This window comes from Denticeps clupeoides, chromosome 11, assembly GCF_900700375.1.
Source record: "Denticeps clupeoides chromosome 11, fDenClu1.1, whole genome shotgun sequence".
NCBI classification, from domain to species: domain Eukaryota; kingdom Metazoa; phylum Chordata; class Actinopteri; order Clupeiformes; family Denticipitidae; genus Denticeps; species Denticeps clupeoides.
Window position 1 is genome coordinate 1,995,678 of NC_041717.1, and position 17,079 is coordinate 2,012,756.

The following is a 17,079-nucleotide window of genomic DNA, read 5'->3' on the forward strand; positions in this document are numbered from 1 at the left end:
TAATCAGAACCAAAAGTTACACAATAATATCAAGAGACGGGTTCTTTGGGCCGCACGGTGGCGCGACGTGGTCTGTGAGCGTGAATCTCAGCTCAGGCCTTGTGTATGCGAATTTAACATGCTCTAAAAAAGAATCAAAACAGTAGGAAAGATATATGAAGAGGGTGTAAAGTGTGTAAGAGACGGAGAGGGTAAACTGTAAAAGGAAGTGGACAGCCTATGCTTTGTTAGCGTTGGAAATAAAAGGGTGAGGAGAAGGACATAAAAGTACTTTAAAGGAAGTCTCAAAAACCATCTACAGAATTTTGCAAAGATACGGAGGTCCCTCAGAAAACGATGTGTGGGCAAGTGTGAAGCTCATCGGGGGGTTGGTTACCGGATGGCCAATGGGACGCCTGTAAGAACTGTAGGATTTTATGACAGCAGCTGTCCGCTTCCTGCGTTTTGCAAACAAGCATGAACTGTGGAGGACGGTGCCAACATGAGAGTCATTCTTCAGAAAGGAAGATCACTTCAATCTGCTTCAGGATGCATTCCTTCTCACAAAGCCATGTGGGGAAATGCCGTTTGGGCTGATGAAATAAAATGCAATGACACCTGACCTGAAGACCACAGTGTTTACTGAAAAGCGTGGTAGTGGTGGAGCATCAGTCCTCCGTTTGGACCAATAGTTTACCATCTTTTACCTTTCACAGAACCCAGAACAACCCGTTACACAAGGCCTGCTCAGACAATATCAGGTATTTTGTATGAAATAAACCATGGTTTACAATGGAAGAAAACTAATTTACAATTCACATACACAATAATTTATGATTCACTTCATGATGCTAGAATCTGAATTATTCTCATGCTCATTTAGTCATTTTTTTATTGATGTCCTATTATGTCTTTAGAGCATTAAGGATGTTATGCCCAAGGTGCAGAGGAACGATGGACACCGAGGGTTGAGGGAACAAATGAACAAAGTTTATTTGAATCGGGGTCTTCCCCGTGAGTCCTCAAGACTGGTCTGTGCTGTGTGTGGTGCTGTGTATCATCTGCTTATTTGTGCCATACAGGATTGTGTGTATCCATGAGGGTTTACTGGACTGTTTGCCTGCCAGTGATCTGGGACGTTCTCATCTGACCATTCAAAGACTTGAGACAGTTGACAAGTGGGCGGCTGTGTTTGACAGCCCTGAGTGACACACTGCAGCATGAAAGGGGACCTTATTCAGCGTGAGGCGTGTTGCCTTATTTCCTGTTCAAATAAACTCTGTTCATTTGTTCCCTCAACCTTCGGTGCCATCGTTCCTCTGCACCTTGGGCTGACAAATGACACCCCAGTGCTAGGCTGTCGGTGCATCTGGGCACAATGTCAACCGCTGCCACTTCCTGAGAAATGGGTTCCGTAGCACATATTTTTTTCTGAAATACCAACAAAACTCCTAAACCAGCTAATTAGTACATTCTTAATTTCCTGAATAGCCGACAGCATTACATCATATAGTCTATTTGTTTCACTATTTAAGATTTTTCCATTATTTTTTTTGCCATATATTGTCTTACTTATTTGTAGCCTATATTCTATATTCTGTTTTTTTTTTCATCATGTGGCAGTGGTGGCCTAGCGGTTAAGGAAGCGGCCCCGTAATCAGGAGGTTGCGAATCCCGATCCGCCAAGGTGCCACTGAGGTGCCACTGAGCAAAGCACCGTCCCCACACACTGCTCCCCGGGCGCCTGTCATAGCTGCCCACTGCTGACCAAGGGTGATTTAGGCTTTCCCATTGTAGACGGTGATTACTCTTAATTGCTGACCTAAATGAAGAACCACATTAAAGAAACTAGTTTTTTAGTCACCGTGCTGCATTATCCTGCACCACCAACAAAATATAAAATGAGCACAAAATACAACATCATTCACCTGATATATATCCAGACAAAATTGTACTGAATACCCACAATTCCACATTCTACATCAAGCACTAGTTTGCTAATATATACTTTGAGCATGTATTTATATATTTTTCATTAATTATGAAATATATTGCTTTTTTTATAGAATTATTTGGGGTTTTTCAGCTGGTGGAAAATTCAATCTGCAGATTCTCTGGATGGTGTTTTTGATCTTATAAAACTTGTAAAACACCCCACCTTGTCATTTTCTTCCACCTCCCCCCCTGCCACCTTTTAGCACCTTGCACGTAATTCAGAATATCCATAGTGAATGTGCAGCCTTGAAAACAGGGCTCTTTTTTTTGGTTATGTGTGGTGTTATTGCAAAGCGCTCTGGGGAAGAATTCTTTGTCACGGTTGGAAAATGCTTTTTGCTGAGTGAAAACTTCTTATGCAGCCTGACTTTCTGCTCTCCGACTGTGCTGTTTAGAAAAGAAGACAGCTCAAAGTGAAGTAATTGTTATTGTGAAACACTGCAGCACAGCACACGGTGACACAACAAAATGTGTCCCCTGTATTTAACCATCACCCTTGGTCTGCAGTGGGCAACTACGGGGTGTGTGTTTGTGTTTATATATATATATAAACGTTCTGAAAAAAAAATTGGAATAGGAGAGTGGACTTTTTTTTTTTTTTAGGAACATGTAATGTGTTGCTTTGTCACTAGATGTCACTGTGGTCTCCATTGGTTTATTTCAGCTCCTACCAGACAGTGCTTCAGTTTTTTTTGTGTGTGTGTGCAGCATATTACATAAGAGTTCTGTTGGGGAGGGAGCTGAAGGATGGTCCTTCATCAAATACAGATTCATTGGACTTGGATCTTGAGGCATACCGTGGTATTATGACACTGCCTGCAGATTAGCATGGAAACCTATACTTAGAAATCTTTGATATTTCTTCTTTTTGATCACTTTGATCATGAGACGTGTTTTGTCTTATCAGAAGGCTTGCAGACATGCTTGCTACATTATTTAGTCGGTGAAAAGTTTATTATATAGCAACCCCACAGAATCCCAGCAACCACTCGTAGCAGGTGGGTTCACCGCAGCATATTTCACCTCCCTGCCATCTCTCAGACAGAGAGTCCAATTTGCTGGAGTGTGCATATAAGCAGCATGGTTTTATAACAGCCTTTTCTCACACTATGGTTTCTGGACTTGATAAATATTCTGGATTACTGTAATGTCAGTATAATCAACTTTATCAGACATTAGATCTGAAAAGTATTGTGCATATTTCAATAAAATATTTTATCTTTAGGGACACAGTTCAGTTCAATCATTAACAAGTTTACAATACAAAAGGGATATTTTTTGCTGCAATTTTGACATTGAATGTTTCAATTACATATACTAGCATTATAATATTTCATACAATAATTCATACTAATTATTTATACTATTGCATTTTGTACATTAAAAGAGCTGGCTTAGTCCCTTTGTATCCACCACCAGGATAAAATATATAGTATACAGTACCAGCCAAAAGTTTGGACACCTTGTCATTCAATGAATTTTCTTTATTTTCATGACCATTTACATTGGTAGATTCTCACTGAAGTTCATGTGTTCAACTCCACATGTGTTTATTCATAGTGAGAATCTACCAATGTAAATGGTCATGAAAATAAAGAAAACACATTGAATGAGAAGACGTGTCCAAACTTTTGACCTTTACCTTATATTTTAAAAATTATTTTAGCATTTCCATATGCCAGTGCATGAATGGAGCATAGAGTTGCCCCATAGCAGAAAAAAAAACAGGTAAATGTTATTTAAATGGGAAATATTTTGTGTGTAATTTAGACTAACTCTTTAACTGGTATGAACAGGCGCATTAAAACATTTGAATATTATGCAGTGTGGCATGATGCTGATATTCTGACATTCTGACCTGCAGCCAGGAAGGTTCGAATGTGCTTGAATGTACTTTCACCGCGTTCAAAATGGACATACAGGCATACAGACTCGGGCTGGATGATGGAGGGAGGGGGAGGGTGTGGAGAGGATTTGGAACGTTGTCCAGTGGACGTGTAGAAAGCCGGCGGCGGCGGCGGCGGCGGAGCTCTGCGTCGTGCGCAGTGCGCGTCTTTGGGGAGCGGAGAGCCAATGGAGACGCGCCGGCGTTCGTGATGAAGGGAGGCTGAGAAGAGACGAGACGAGAAGAGAAGAGAAGCAGCCGATCCCTGTCTTCCCGCGGCGTCCATGAGCCATGAAGCGGCAGTGAGATCCGCGGGGCCGGTGCCGGAGGGAATGGCCGGCGCCAAGCGGACCGAGTCTCCGTCCGAGATCGAGCCGGAGGCGCGGAAAGCGGCGGAGCAGCCGTGGGTCAACGCGTCCATCCCGATACCGATCCGGACCGTGGGCTCCTTCGGGAGCGATGCCGGCCAGAGGTCAGAAAACGTGATGTTGGCACACAAGTTTGATGCGGTGGGGAAATCGTGGAATTGTCCTGCGGTTGGTGGCCGGCCGGTGCTCTCCTGCAGGTCCGCACGTGTCCCGGGGTGAGGGACAGGTGACGTTCGCTGTCGCGGTTTTATGTAAGTGAGGGAGGATGCTGCAGTCGGGTCCCTGCACCACCAGGCCCGCCTCCCTCTCAGCCTCCTTCTCCTGGTCTTGGGTTTTGCGATGCAAACCACTGGTGATGTTGGGGATTTTCACCGTTCTCGTTTCCCATTTGAGGCTCGAACGAAGCTCTCCCAGCATGGCCAGTTTGTCGGTGATGTTGAGGGACCGAGACACTGGTGCATGATGCGGTGGCTCTCCGTGAAGTGGCATTACGACCCATTCTTACTCTGCAATGCAAAGGTAGAGTCTGGTGTTCAAACCCAGACCAGTTAGACTGTGGCACGCACTGCACTGTCGTACAGTCCTGGTGTCCTGCGCGGAACTAGTTGCATTTTCCGGTTATTGGTGCCCGTGCAACATGTCTCCATTGCAGATATTCAGGAAAAGTAGGTATTGGCTGCGGACTAAACAGCTAAAGAGATCAATTTCAAGCAGGGGATTGCAGAACACTTTCATTGCAATCAAATATTAAGACAATTTATCTAGGTTTTTAATGGGGGGGGGGGTGAAAAAAAGAGACCTTGCTTTCACTCGGCATCTGCATCATTATTATTGTTCATGATGGAGCGTTTCGCATAATTGTGAATTGAAACTGCTGTAATAACGGAGCGCTCAGGAGCATTCGCTTACAGTAGAGAAGCAGGGAAAAGCAGACGGATGTGCCATTCACATCATTTGGAGGATGGAGCGAATTGATTATTGATCAGATCAGCCTGCAGGTTGCATTATTTATGATGCCAGCATTGTTTCAGAGAATTAATGGCATATAATTGCCAACTGCACCATTGTGGCCAGGACATCCGAGCAAATAAGACTTATACCAATATACAGCCCGCCCTTCTTTTTAAGGCTGCATGTTGCATGTATGGAAAATATTATTCCAGTCACTGGCAGATATAAATGTTAATCTGAAATATGTCAGTATGCTCTCTTGATATATTTTAAGAAGTCCCACTATTTTTGGAGCGCATTCACAGCACATTTTTGTCATTAGGCTCGCTCAGACCCATGACATGGGCAAAATATCTTTTTTTTTTACTTGTGCCTGGTGTGTATGCGCAGCTGAGCCTGTCTGCTCGGAAACCTGATCACCGCAGTGACTGAGGAAGCTGAGCAAACAGCACTCAGGCACTGTCTGGACCGGGGTGTTAGATCATACTATACAGAAAGGTATACGGAATACGGAAATCGCAATATTCCTCATTACTGTTATTATGTACGGAGGGCGTTTCCAGAATATAGTTTGTGTGAATCACATACATGGTCTGTGAAATAGCCGTGTGATTACTGAGCATTAGCAAGATGGAATCGAGAGCCATACACTACTGCAGCTTCATTCCTGCACTTGTGATTTTGATGCACCTATAATTGTTGGAACAGGATGAGGCGGAATGTGATATTATTGAACTCCCGGGAGAATTTAATTTGCTGCAAGATTAAACAAATTTGGTCAATTGAGGTCTTCCCAGTTCCTCTGCAAATGAAAATAGGGGTGTTTTCAGGGACAAAGTGACATGAATATCAAGTGAAGAGGATACGTTGGTTTAATTAGTCGGCCGTAAATGGCTAGATGTTTCCATTAAGGACCAATAAAGACTGTTGGAAGAGTTCTACTAGATCCATATATTATCACTTTTACTGTACAGCTTTGTAAGTCAGTATTTACATTTTATTATTGCAGATATACATGGATTCTATGGTTCTAGGAGTGTTAAAAAAATAACACAAAGAACAGTCAACCAGTGTGACTCTTGCTTTATGCGCTCATTTGCCAAATGCGCTCTGTACCCCATTATTTAAAAACGAGAGGAAAAAAAAAAGTCCAATCATCCTTTTCATGTTCTGCTCATGTTCTCACCACTCCACCTATGGGACCGGGCCGCTTGCTGACGCTGACTTTGAGAAAATAAGCCACAAGGCAGATTTAAAAGGCCACTTTTAATAACAAAATCTGTGAGATGTTCACGCTATTCAGAGAGAATAATTATTTCTAGCTTTACTGAGAATATTTATTTCAGGCCAAGAGAATACATAGTTGATTCTGAGCTAAAATTCAGCTCTTAGAGCGTAGTTCAGTCAGAATAGTTAAATCTGTCCTGACGATAAAGCGCTTTGCACTTCCGGTAATTAGTACCAGCAGAATACTGAAAGGGAATAAAATGATTGTGTACAGGACATGCTGGCTCACATTGATCAATTACTGGTGTGTTTTATTCATATTTCTAGGTATAAGTTGGTCTTTTATTTGATGCTGTCTGTAGTAATAGTGTTTGGAGACAACAACGGGGTGACATAAATAAATTTTATGTCCTGTACAGCCTTCACAAGTTAGGGCTTGTCTGTTTTTAAGGACTACTTATTTATTTATATATTTGTTTCCGGATGAGATATCATCAGGGACATGACTTGAAAACATATATTGCATGAAAGATGTCCTAGTGGTCCATTATCTACTGGTGGTTCCGCGTTGGATGTATGTCCTGGATGTGTGGTCGGTCTGTGGTTTCTGCACCGTGCTTCCGCTGTAATGCAGTCTCTGGTGGTCTTAGTGAGCTTAGTGAGCTCCTTGTGAGACTTTTTTTCAGTTTGTGGGCATGTCTGCATGCTCTCTGCTGCTCGCCTGAAAGCCCACATGAAACCTGCTAGTTTAACCTCTGCCATCCTCTCTCTCTATCCATGTGTGTGTTGTGCCTTTGTGCAGGTATTCAGAGGAGTACAGTATGGACTCCACTAATGCACAGTAAGTGGGAGCCGCATGCAGCGCATGGCATGTCCTTAGAAGGGAAAGGTCTTCTCGAGGTTGCCATCCTTGCCCGTAGCTGGTGCCACCCTCGGAGAGAATGCACGTTTCAGCGGAACGTGCAAACGGTACCAACGGCTGAAATAGACGGTCTCATGGCGCCACATCCTCTGTCAGCCATACCGACAAACACGGGACACGGATAGTGGTTCAGAGTGTGACCATGGCAACGAATGACTAGTTACTGTTTACAGTATCTACAGTGTCTATATTAAGCACACTTTATAAGGTCAGGCAGTCGCTACTCCCTAACGCAGCCCTAATTTATCTGTTATCCATGTTCGCTGTGGCGAAGTAGAGGGATCCCATGTTAAACCAGAGAACAATTCATAGTTGATCACCCCTCCCCTCCCTCCTTATTATGGGGAGAAGTATGTTGGTCAGAGGAACTTCGGAAAGCTATAGAATGGAATATCCTCTTTATATTAAAGAATATGATAGAATGTCTACTTGGAAAGGAGGACAGAGAAAGAGCATATTATTGTGTTTTTTTCAGCCCTTTTACACTCTGAGTTAGTGGAGTCCTCGCCACATGGCCTGTGTGCTGTCATATGAACATCTGGTTTCCAGCTAAAACAAACAGTGACTGAGCACACTGTCTCAATCTGAGTGCATGTACATTCATGCTTTTAAGATCTTGAGGGAATCGGATCACAGGTTCTGATCAACCTCAGTCCTCAGGTATAAAAAGTCGCATACGGCTCATTTTTGGCAAGGTTATATGCAAGATTTGATCAGTCTAGCCATAACCAGAATTGCACTGTGCTACATATCAGTTCTTGTACAACTAGAGGAAGCACGTTCATGCTGCAATATTCAGGACACAATGTCTGAGTGAAGTGCTAATGAATTTGTTTGAGAGTCTGAATGTGTGATAAATGTCGAGCATGTGAAACGACCGTTATGCTCGCACCGCATTAGAAAGATCTCTACATCGTCGTGTTGCTGGCTGAGTCATACAGCTACTTTTATTTTATGCTTTGCTTCATTAATGTTGACAGGTCATGTGATCTCATTGGCTAGAATGAAGTCGAAAAGCTGGTTGAATATGCATAAATGAACAGGTAGATGCTTCGTTGTATAATTGTTTTCTTGGGGTCTTTCAGTCAGTTGGCCTCTTTATTAAGTACACGTTCCTAGTAGACAACTGCACACCTTGCTTCGTCACCAGAATACTAATCATAGTGACCATCACTAGACACAACCATTGTCTGCTGAAGGGCATTTCTCGACTTCGAGACTCTGCCAAGCTCTTCTGTCTTTGCTGATTGTAGCAAAGTTTGTTAATTATTTGTGGAAACGTCAGACAAAATCCATATGCTCCTAATTGGGCTTTTGCCTAGTTTAACCTGCCCTAGAATGCCCGCATTGTGTTTGAGTCCCTTTGGCCTTGTTTTTCCTGCTTTCCATGTCAGTCATTCCCTTTTTGTGTCTGCTTTGTTTGCATGTATCTTTCATGGTTTGGTGCCGGGGAGAACATGTTGGATGCATTCACACAACTTACATAAATCGGGGCTCATCACATAAAACAGGACAACTCCGGTCCAGATGCAGATCCGGAGTACTCCACAAAGTCAGTTCTTATTGGGGCATTAAATAAATTGCTTTGTTTGCAACCTTAGTTTTTGGGTTGTAGAGCAGGTCTGAAACAGTAGTAGGGTCCTCCTCTCTGACACTGACCTTAATGAGCCCAGACAACCACAGAGCCAGCTCTCCTCACCAGTCTGTCTCTCATCGTAGCATGTGGAAAAGAATGCTGGTGACCCCTGACAGGTAGCATACCAGCAGGATTTTCTTTCCGATGCTCCAGTCCGGTTTGTTATCCAGCTGCAGTATTGAAAGTGAAAGTGGAAGTGATTGTCACACGTGATACACAGCAGCACAGCACACAGTGCACACAGTGAAATTTGTCCTCTGCATTTAACCCATCACCCTGAGTGAGCAGTGGGCAGCCATGACAGGCGCCCGGGGAGCAGTGTGTGGGGACGGTGCTTTGCTCAGTGGCACCTCAGTGGTACCTTGGCAGATCGGAATTCGAACCGGCAACCTTCTGATTACGGGGCCGCTTCCTTAACCACTAGGCCACCACTGCCCCTTTGATGACCTCCTTTCAGATGGAGCATGGACCTCTGGAAGTCCACCACCTTTACTCGGTCTTGGAGGTGTTCAGCTGTGGGTGGTTTGGTTTGTAACACATCCTCCCCCTCCTGACCATCCTTGATACAGCCCACAACAGCAATGTCATCTGAGAACTTTTGTGGCATGACTCACAGTTGTATTTGAAGCCTGACATGTAGAAGTTGAATAGGACAGTCCTTTGCTTCAACCTTTACTGCTGAATGACATTCAATATGCTTGAAATGATTAAGTAACTTTTGTTATAGATACAATGTTCCATTAAAATCTATATTATGCTGGAAGCATTCATGCCACTCTTACCAGAGGCAGTTTGTATTTTGTTAATAGTGAAAGAGACATAAATTGATGTTCTAAACAATGGCCATGGAACTTTTCCCACATTTTGTTATGTTACAGCCTTATTCCAAAAATTGATAAAATAATTTTTCTTCCCAGAATTCTATACACAACACCCCATAATGACAACGTGAATTCACCCCATTGCTGCAGAGATGGTTATCCTTCAAGAAGGTTCTCTGAAGCTCTGACAGAGTGACCATTGGGTTCTTGGCTACTGTTCTCATTAGGACCTTCAAAGCACCTTCTGTAACCTTCCTCAGATTTGTGCCTCAAGACAATCCTGTCTACTTCATGCTTGGTTCCAGTCTCTGGAAACAGTCACCCAAAGGTGACCTGAGCTCAATTTTGAGCTTCATGGCAAAGGCATGTGCATGTGCTTTCTTTGTTTTTGTATTGAAGTATTTTTTTTCACATTGTCATTATGGGGACTTGTTTGTAGAATTCTAAGGAAACGATTAATTTAATTCACTATGAAATAATGCTGTAACATAACAAAATGTGGATAAAGTGATGCACTGTGAATACTTTCTGGATGCACTGTGCTTCATCTGTATTGGTAGCCAGTGAACCAGACGACTACTGAGAAATCAGCACAAATATACAGCTCCTCATTCAGGAAATAGAAGGTAGCTGCAAAGGGACCGCTCCTGGTTTTATTTAATAGAAGTCATTAACTAAAAACTCCTGGAAGTTATATATTAACAGTATCTTAAGTCTTACCCTGTATTTACTTTCTTTTGAAAGTGAAAGCGAAGCGATTGTCATGCAGCACAGCACACAGTGACACATGGAATGTGTCCTCTGCTTTTAACCATCACCCTTAGTGAGCAGTGGGCAGACATGACAGGCGCCCACGGTGCTTTGCATTTACTGCATTTATCAGACACCCTTATCCAGAGTGACTTACAATCAGTAGTTACAGGCACAGTCCCCCCCTGGAGCAACTTAGGGTTAAGTGTCTTGCTCAGGGACACAAAATAAGTGGGGTTTGAACCTGGGTCTTCTGGTTCATAGGTGAGTGTGTTACTCACTAGGCTACTACCACACTTTGCTTTGCTCAGTTGCACCTCAGTGGCACCTTGGAGGATCAGGATTCGAACCGGCAACCTTCTGATTACGGGGCCACTTCCTTAAATGCTAGACTCAAAAAAATGATTTAAAAAATATTAGGCAAATGTGTGGAAATAGTGTCATAATTGAATTAACCCCCAATCAAGCACTATACTTGGTACCAATTATGTCTCATTAAAATATATAGAACTTGCTGTAGATCTTTTGCTATGGTAGATTTTCTCGGGTATGACAGTGCAGTTACTGAGGATCTCTCCTGATCTTTGTCTGTTTTATATTGCTGGTGTGTAGGGTGGTTGCTGTTGGGCTGTAACATAATAAAAGAATGGCAGACAAAGTAAATTGTCACTTGAATATTTTATTTAGTCAATGGAGAGAGTTGTGGATTCATAAACCATGGATTTATGATGGATTCATAAACCATGGCTGGACTGAACACAGGATCTAGTTATACTGCATCAGTATAGGCAAGCGGGATGTGGAATTGGGGTTTTCAACCTCCATCTATCTACCATTGACCCAATGTAATGCCCCAAAAGTGTTTAGTTTTGGCAGATTATCAGTTGTTGGCAATATACTTGTACTTTTTTATTGCACTTTGAGCGCTGCTAAAGGCACATTGATAAAGACATGCATACCTCTGGCCCAACAACTCCCACTTTCAATACAAGAGCAAGATAATAATCTCATTATGAGTATTCAGATGCAGGGAAGTTTATAATTCAAATCAGGAATACAAATCTAGCGTCACTAGTCTGACACACTGGACCATGTCTTCTAGTTTGATCCTGGCCCTTTAGAGAATGTCTGGTCCTGTGTAGGGTGGTCACCTCGTAGCTCAAGGTGAGTGCTATTAGTTGCACTAAAGTTTGTGCTTCACCACCAGAAGCCCAGAGGCCTGGTGATAGCCTGGTGTCTACGATGCAGTTCAGACTGGAGAGTCAGTGGCTGTTGCTGCTCTACTTCATGCCTGTTCCTGCTATTTATAGTTCTTCTCTCTCCAGCTCTCATGCAGCTCCAGCGTAGGTGTGGTGAAGGTATACAAAAGAAAAAAGGTGCATGGGACATGGGCCGCTGGTGAACCGACAGACTCGGCCTGGTTCAAAACATGTTAAACTTAGCAAATATCATCTACATGTTGACAACAGTTTATATTCCGAACATGTTCCACACAGACTATGTTTATTCACGGAATAGCGTTTGTCTCTACTGCTGGCCATTGTTGTTGGGTTTTATCTGTGTTTAAATATTAATGGCCATTCCTCTCTTTCATTCTTCTTAACATGCCATGTACCCTGGGCACGCAGTGTCACAGAATGAGCTGCTCTGTAAATGTCACAGTGTGCATGATATGCTGTGTGTCTTGTGTTTGGCTTTGTGTTATGCAATGTTTTTTTCTAAAATATGGGATATTTGGGGATTTTTGTCTATAGTGCTTATGTCACAGTTTCCAGTACATTAACGCTTGCAAGGATCTATATGTGTGACTGTGAGTGGGTGGGTGCAGTGTGTCTATGTATATTGTGTGTGTGTGTGTGTGTGTGTGTGTGTTCTAGAACACTGCCTGTTCTGAAGCTGTCACCATGGTAATAAGCCAGTCTCTGGGTACAGCCACCCAAAGGCGACGACTTTCACACAGTGTCATGATCAGCAGTTGCTTATTCCTGCTGTCATTCATACTCTATGCTGTTCTATTGGTTTCAGCACCACGGACAGTGGACTTTTTTTGAGTCTTTGCTGTCACTGACATCTTTTTCTTTTCTTTTATTTTCTTTTTGAAATCACTGGCACTTACTGTTCCTCATAAGGAAAGAAAACCTTTTCTTAATTAAGCTTTTCTTAATGTCTTTTTACACACAATGTACACGTGGAAAGAATATTACCTGACATAAGCATATCTGCCTTTGACTAAGGAAAAACTGAATTGTTATTTAATGGTTTAAATCAAATTTGCCCATCCGCTCCCACAGCCATTAATGCATCCTGAATGATTTGAATGATTTCCTGCTTTTCCTATGTTGCAGGGTGCAAGTGGAGTTTTACGTGAACGAAAACACCTTCAAGGAAAGACTGAAACTGTTTTTCATTAAAAACCAAAGGTCAAGTAAGTAAACAGCAAATTTCAATTTTCCGACTGAAGTGAGACCAAATTACATTTTTCTCCATGAATAAATTCAGAACACAACAGCGCCAGGGCAGACAAGACCTGTCTGACTGTCTGGGAAACTGCCAGAATGTTTTTGCTGTTGGGCTGTAACATAATAAAAGAATGGCAGACAAAGCAAATTGTGCCTTGAATATTTAATTTAGTCAAATGAGAGAATTGTGGAAGAAGGTTTCATAAACCATGGCTGGACTGAACACAGCAACAAGACACCATCTAGTTATACTAGTTATATCAGCAAGGTCCCAGACAAAGATTTCAAAGCACACTTGTCATGGCCTTTTGAAGCAAAAAAAAAAAAAAAACAGAAACTCACTCCAGTCATCGTCCAGTAAACTCCGCTGCATGCCTCGGGCAGGACCAGCAACGGAGTGGCAGGCAGGATGTGGAATTGGGATTTTCAACCTCCACCATTGACCCCGTGTAATGATCCACAAAAGAGGCCAAGTGTTCTTCTGTTTAGTTTTGGCAGATGAACAGTTGTTGGCAATATACTTGTACTTCTTTATTACACTTTGAGCACTGCTAAAGACACACTGATAAAGACATGCATACCTCTGGCCCAACAACTCCCACTTTCAATACAAGAGCAAGATAATAATCTCATATATAGGATGACAGTATAAGTATTCAGATGCATGGAAGTTTATAATTCAAAGCAGAAATACAAATCTAACGTCACTAGTCTGACACACTGGCCCATGTCTTCTAGTTTGATCCTGGCCCTTTAGAGATGGTCTGGTACTATATTAAAGCTATTAAATGTCCACAATTCTGCATGCTCACTGTGTTCCAGGTCTCAGAATCCGACTCTTTAATCTGTCCTTGAAGCTGTTGACGTGCCTCCTGTATATTGTACGAGTGTCATTGGATGATCCCACTGAAGTTGCAGGTCCGAGGTGAGGTTGTCAATTTGGATTCTAGATTCTTTATTGTGACCTTGTCTGTATATACATGTATTTTTTCATGCGTTTCTGATAAATAAACATCCTGATGATTCAGGCCTGGAAACCTCCAAACACACTAACGCTGGGAGCTATATAATGCGGTGACTCACCGGCAGATTAAATAGATGCAGCCTTCATCTACCGGCTGGCAAGTTGTTTACTGTGCAGATGGTGACGTTTCTTTCAAATGAATCTCTTTGCAGCAGAAACCACACCCGTTTCACAAACACCACGTTTAAATCCAACGAAATCAACTGGTGAGATGATTGTAATAAATTGTATTACTGTAATTTTAATTTTAATTCTTATTAATGCAGCGTCACAAAACATTAATATATATATATGCCCATAAATATTTATATAGGATATTTTCAATGCTGCATACAATTTATTTTTTATTCTCTTTAAAGGGAGTTAATTTTCTGGGTGAACCGAAGAGTGCCTGTGTGGGCTATCCAGGTGAGAGCGGTGTCAGGAGCATTCATTCCCTTTATCTGCTACATTAATCCAGGGCTGGATGACAGTGCAGCTTGTGTTTACTGAAATATCAGGTAGACCGCCATCGTGATGCCGGATAGTAATTCCAGAGCAATAACAAAAATTCAATAAATATTGAATTGTCTGAGTGTGAAAAGACCTTAATTAAGAGCGCATTAAAATGGACTGCCAGAGAGTAATGTTTGACCCACCAAAGACAATTATGTTTAGTGCTATGTATCTGGTCAGTAAAAAAGACATTACACTAAATTGAGTGTCAATGCAGTAGAACGTTCTGCTTTGGTTAAACTACTGTCTTCAGACACCAGTGGAGTTAAGTAATTTTTATTCTCTTCTGCTGCTGTCTTTGCCTGTTCTGGTTCTTCTCACCACCCCACCCCACCCAACCCCACCCCCCTCTCTGTGTTTTCCTCTAGGTGACTGTGGCCTTAATTAGTTTTTTAGAGGCTATGCTACTGACATATCTCAGCTACAAGGTAAGTTTCTCTGCTTTTAGATTCAATCTTTTTGTGTTTCAAAAGTATCAAAACACACTTGTTAGTCTTTAATTCCAATATTCTACAGACATTGTTGCTTTTAATGACATGCATTTGGCCCCACTGCATCTTTCATTATTCAGTTATTATATAAATATTTACTTTTGTATGAGGAAGATTATATTATTTTTTTTATGTTAGGGAAACATCTGGGAACAGATTTTTCAGGTCTCATTCCTCCTTGAGATGATAAATACTGTCCCGTTCATTATTACGGTAAGCATGATATGGTTTTGGATTTCTCGTCATATCCCGAAAATATTTACTGCATGCTGTGAACAGGAGGCAATTTGAATAGCTGAATTTTGTTTTGCCAAACACAGAAACAGTTTATTGGCACAAAAGTCACATATTGAGGCACTGATCCACAATCATTCAGATGTGTGAGTTTACAGTGTTTGACACTGTAGCGTGAGTAGAAGACAGACACTCAGCACAAGTGAAAGAGGGTGCCTGGGTGCTGGTGCAGAATGGAGGAAAGACTGTGCAATAAGATAAATGAGAGGAATATAGACAGACTCACAGACACTCATGTGAGAGGTGGGCATTAAATGCACCAATCCATTCATTCATAAGCTGTGCAAAAGATAGACAACACAGGGTTGCAGGCATAAGCCCTATCAAAAATAATAGTATTATTTATAAAAGTTGCAGCATTAAGGAAGAGTCCTTCTTTTTTGTTAATTAACTTGTCACTTTGTTGGCATACACATATGTCTAATTCAACTATTCTTCATATATAACTCACAAGTAATTTGCTGTCTATGATATTTCTTAGTTTAAAATAATTAATCATAGCCTTCTAAATTGTAAGAAATTTAAAAACTCCATAGGCAACATAAAAAAATTCCCAGAGCATTGATGCTGTGTGTATGTATCCTCTATTATCTGCAGATCTTCTGGCCTCCACTGAGAAACATATTTGTTCCTGTGTTCCTCAACTGCTGGCTTGCCAAGTGCGCTTTGGAGAACATGATTGTATGTACACTATGGATCCCTCATTAAATCTGGTTTTAAGTTAAGACAGTGTTAGAATGGAAGCTGTTGCCAGTCTGAGGCTGTAAACGAGTGCAGGGCTGCAGTACTCAGCATTGGGGAGAATGCCAGCTCGCCTTTTTTCTCTAGACAGATGGTTGGGAGAAATGGCACGGAGAACTTGGCAGGCAGAAAGAGTAAGGACACACACTCTGAATTCTAGCCACAAGGAGCTGGACACAATGACAAGTGCGGCTTATGATAAAGGAATATACGCTTGTGTAGACAAGAACACCTAAACAGAGACCAAGACATTGCAGTGATCAGAGGGTATCAAGACCAAGACACTGCCGTTACTTGAGGGTACCAAGACTAAGACAGAGACTGAGATGAGACACACTATGGCGAGACCAAGACCAAGTCCAAAAACAGACCAGTGCTAGAATCTACATCACATTACTCAGATCAACTGTAGTGAAAAACAAGTGTTGCTGTAAAGTGTCATTACTTGTTAAAATTCAAATTCATGTTGTCTTTTCTATTATATTGTGTCTCATTTCAAATCTTTAGAATTTGTTACAGTTATGAGGCCTGATGGAAAATAATACTCTCAATAATCCTCTCCTGCAACAATTTTATCAGACCTGACCTCAACAATGGAAAGAGATGGGATGTACCAGTAAGGTGTTCATATTAAGGTTCTAATACCAGGGACAGAGGCCTTGGAAACGATATGAATATGGCTATGTAATGATCCCTTGCTTTGAATAAACATTTGCCTCTCAAATGTTCACTGATAAATGTTCTTTCTAGCAAATTCTTCTGCACAAGTTATTTTATCTCTTCATTTACATAATTTACAACAAGATACACACCTAATCATGGAGAGGACTCAGCTAATGAATTTTTGGAATGTCATACAGTGAAATTATTTCTGCTCTTGCACATAGACAGCCGGACTCATTTTCATCCGGACTCATTTTCCATGTGTACTGAAAGATAACAGGCTCAGCCAATGGATGGACGACACAGACTTTGGTTGTTTTATTGACTTCATCCAAGGACGTGTTTTTTTCTGACTTTGCTATGATGCGATGTGTATGT

General features: G+C 41.8%; 1 protein-coding gene across 20 annotated transcripts in view; it reads left to right on the forward strand.

The window, feature by feature from the left end:
• Positions 1-17,079, forward strand: part of kcnt1b (potassium sodium-activated channel subfamily T member 1b) — a 52,661-nt gene that overhangs the window by 13,218 nt on the left and 22,364 nt on the right. For 12 of the 20 annotated variants that reach the window (XR_003751179.1, XM_028995235.1, XM_028995221.1 and 9 more), the window contains exons 4-10: positions 12,880-12,959; positions 13,816-13,918; positions 14,170-14,223; positions 14,377-14,425; positions 14,881-14,940; positions 15,142-15,216; positions 15,895-15,978. Coding sequence is in view for 19 of the 20 variants with exons in the window: in XM_028995235.1 (XP_028851068.1) it covers positions 12,880-12,959; positions 13,816-13,918; positions 14,170-14,223; positions 14,377-14,425; positions 14,881-14,940; positions 15,142-15,216; positions 15,895-15,978 (505 nt within the window). In the remaining variant the exon portion in view is untranslated. Of the gene's footprint in view, positions 1-3,950; positions 4,332-12,879; positions 12,960-13,815; positions 13,919-14,169; positions 14,224-14,376; positions 14,426-14,880; positions 14,941-15,141; positions 15,217-15,894; positions 15,979-17,079 lie in introns of those variants that run through there. The other 8 variants (XM_028995220.1, XM_028995236.1, XM_028995224.1 and 5 more) reach the window with 4 other exon arrangements.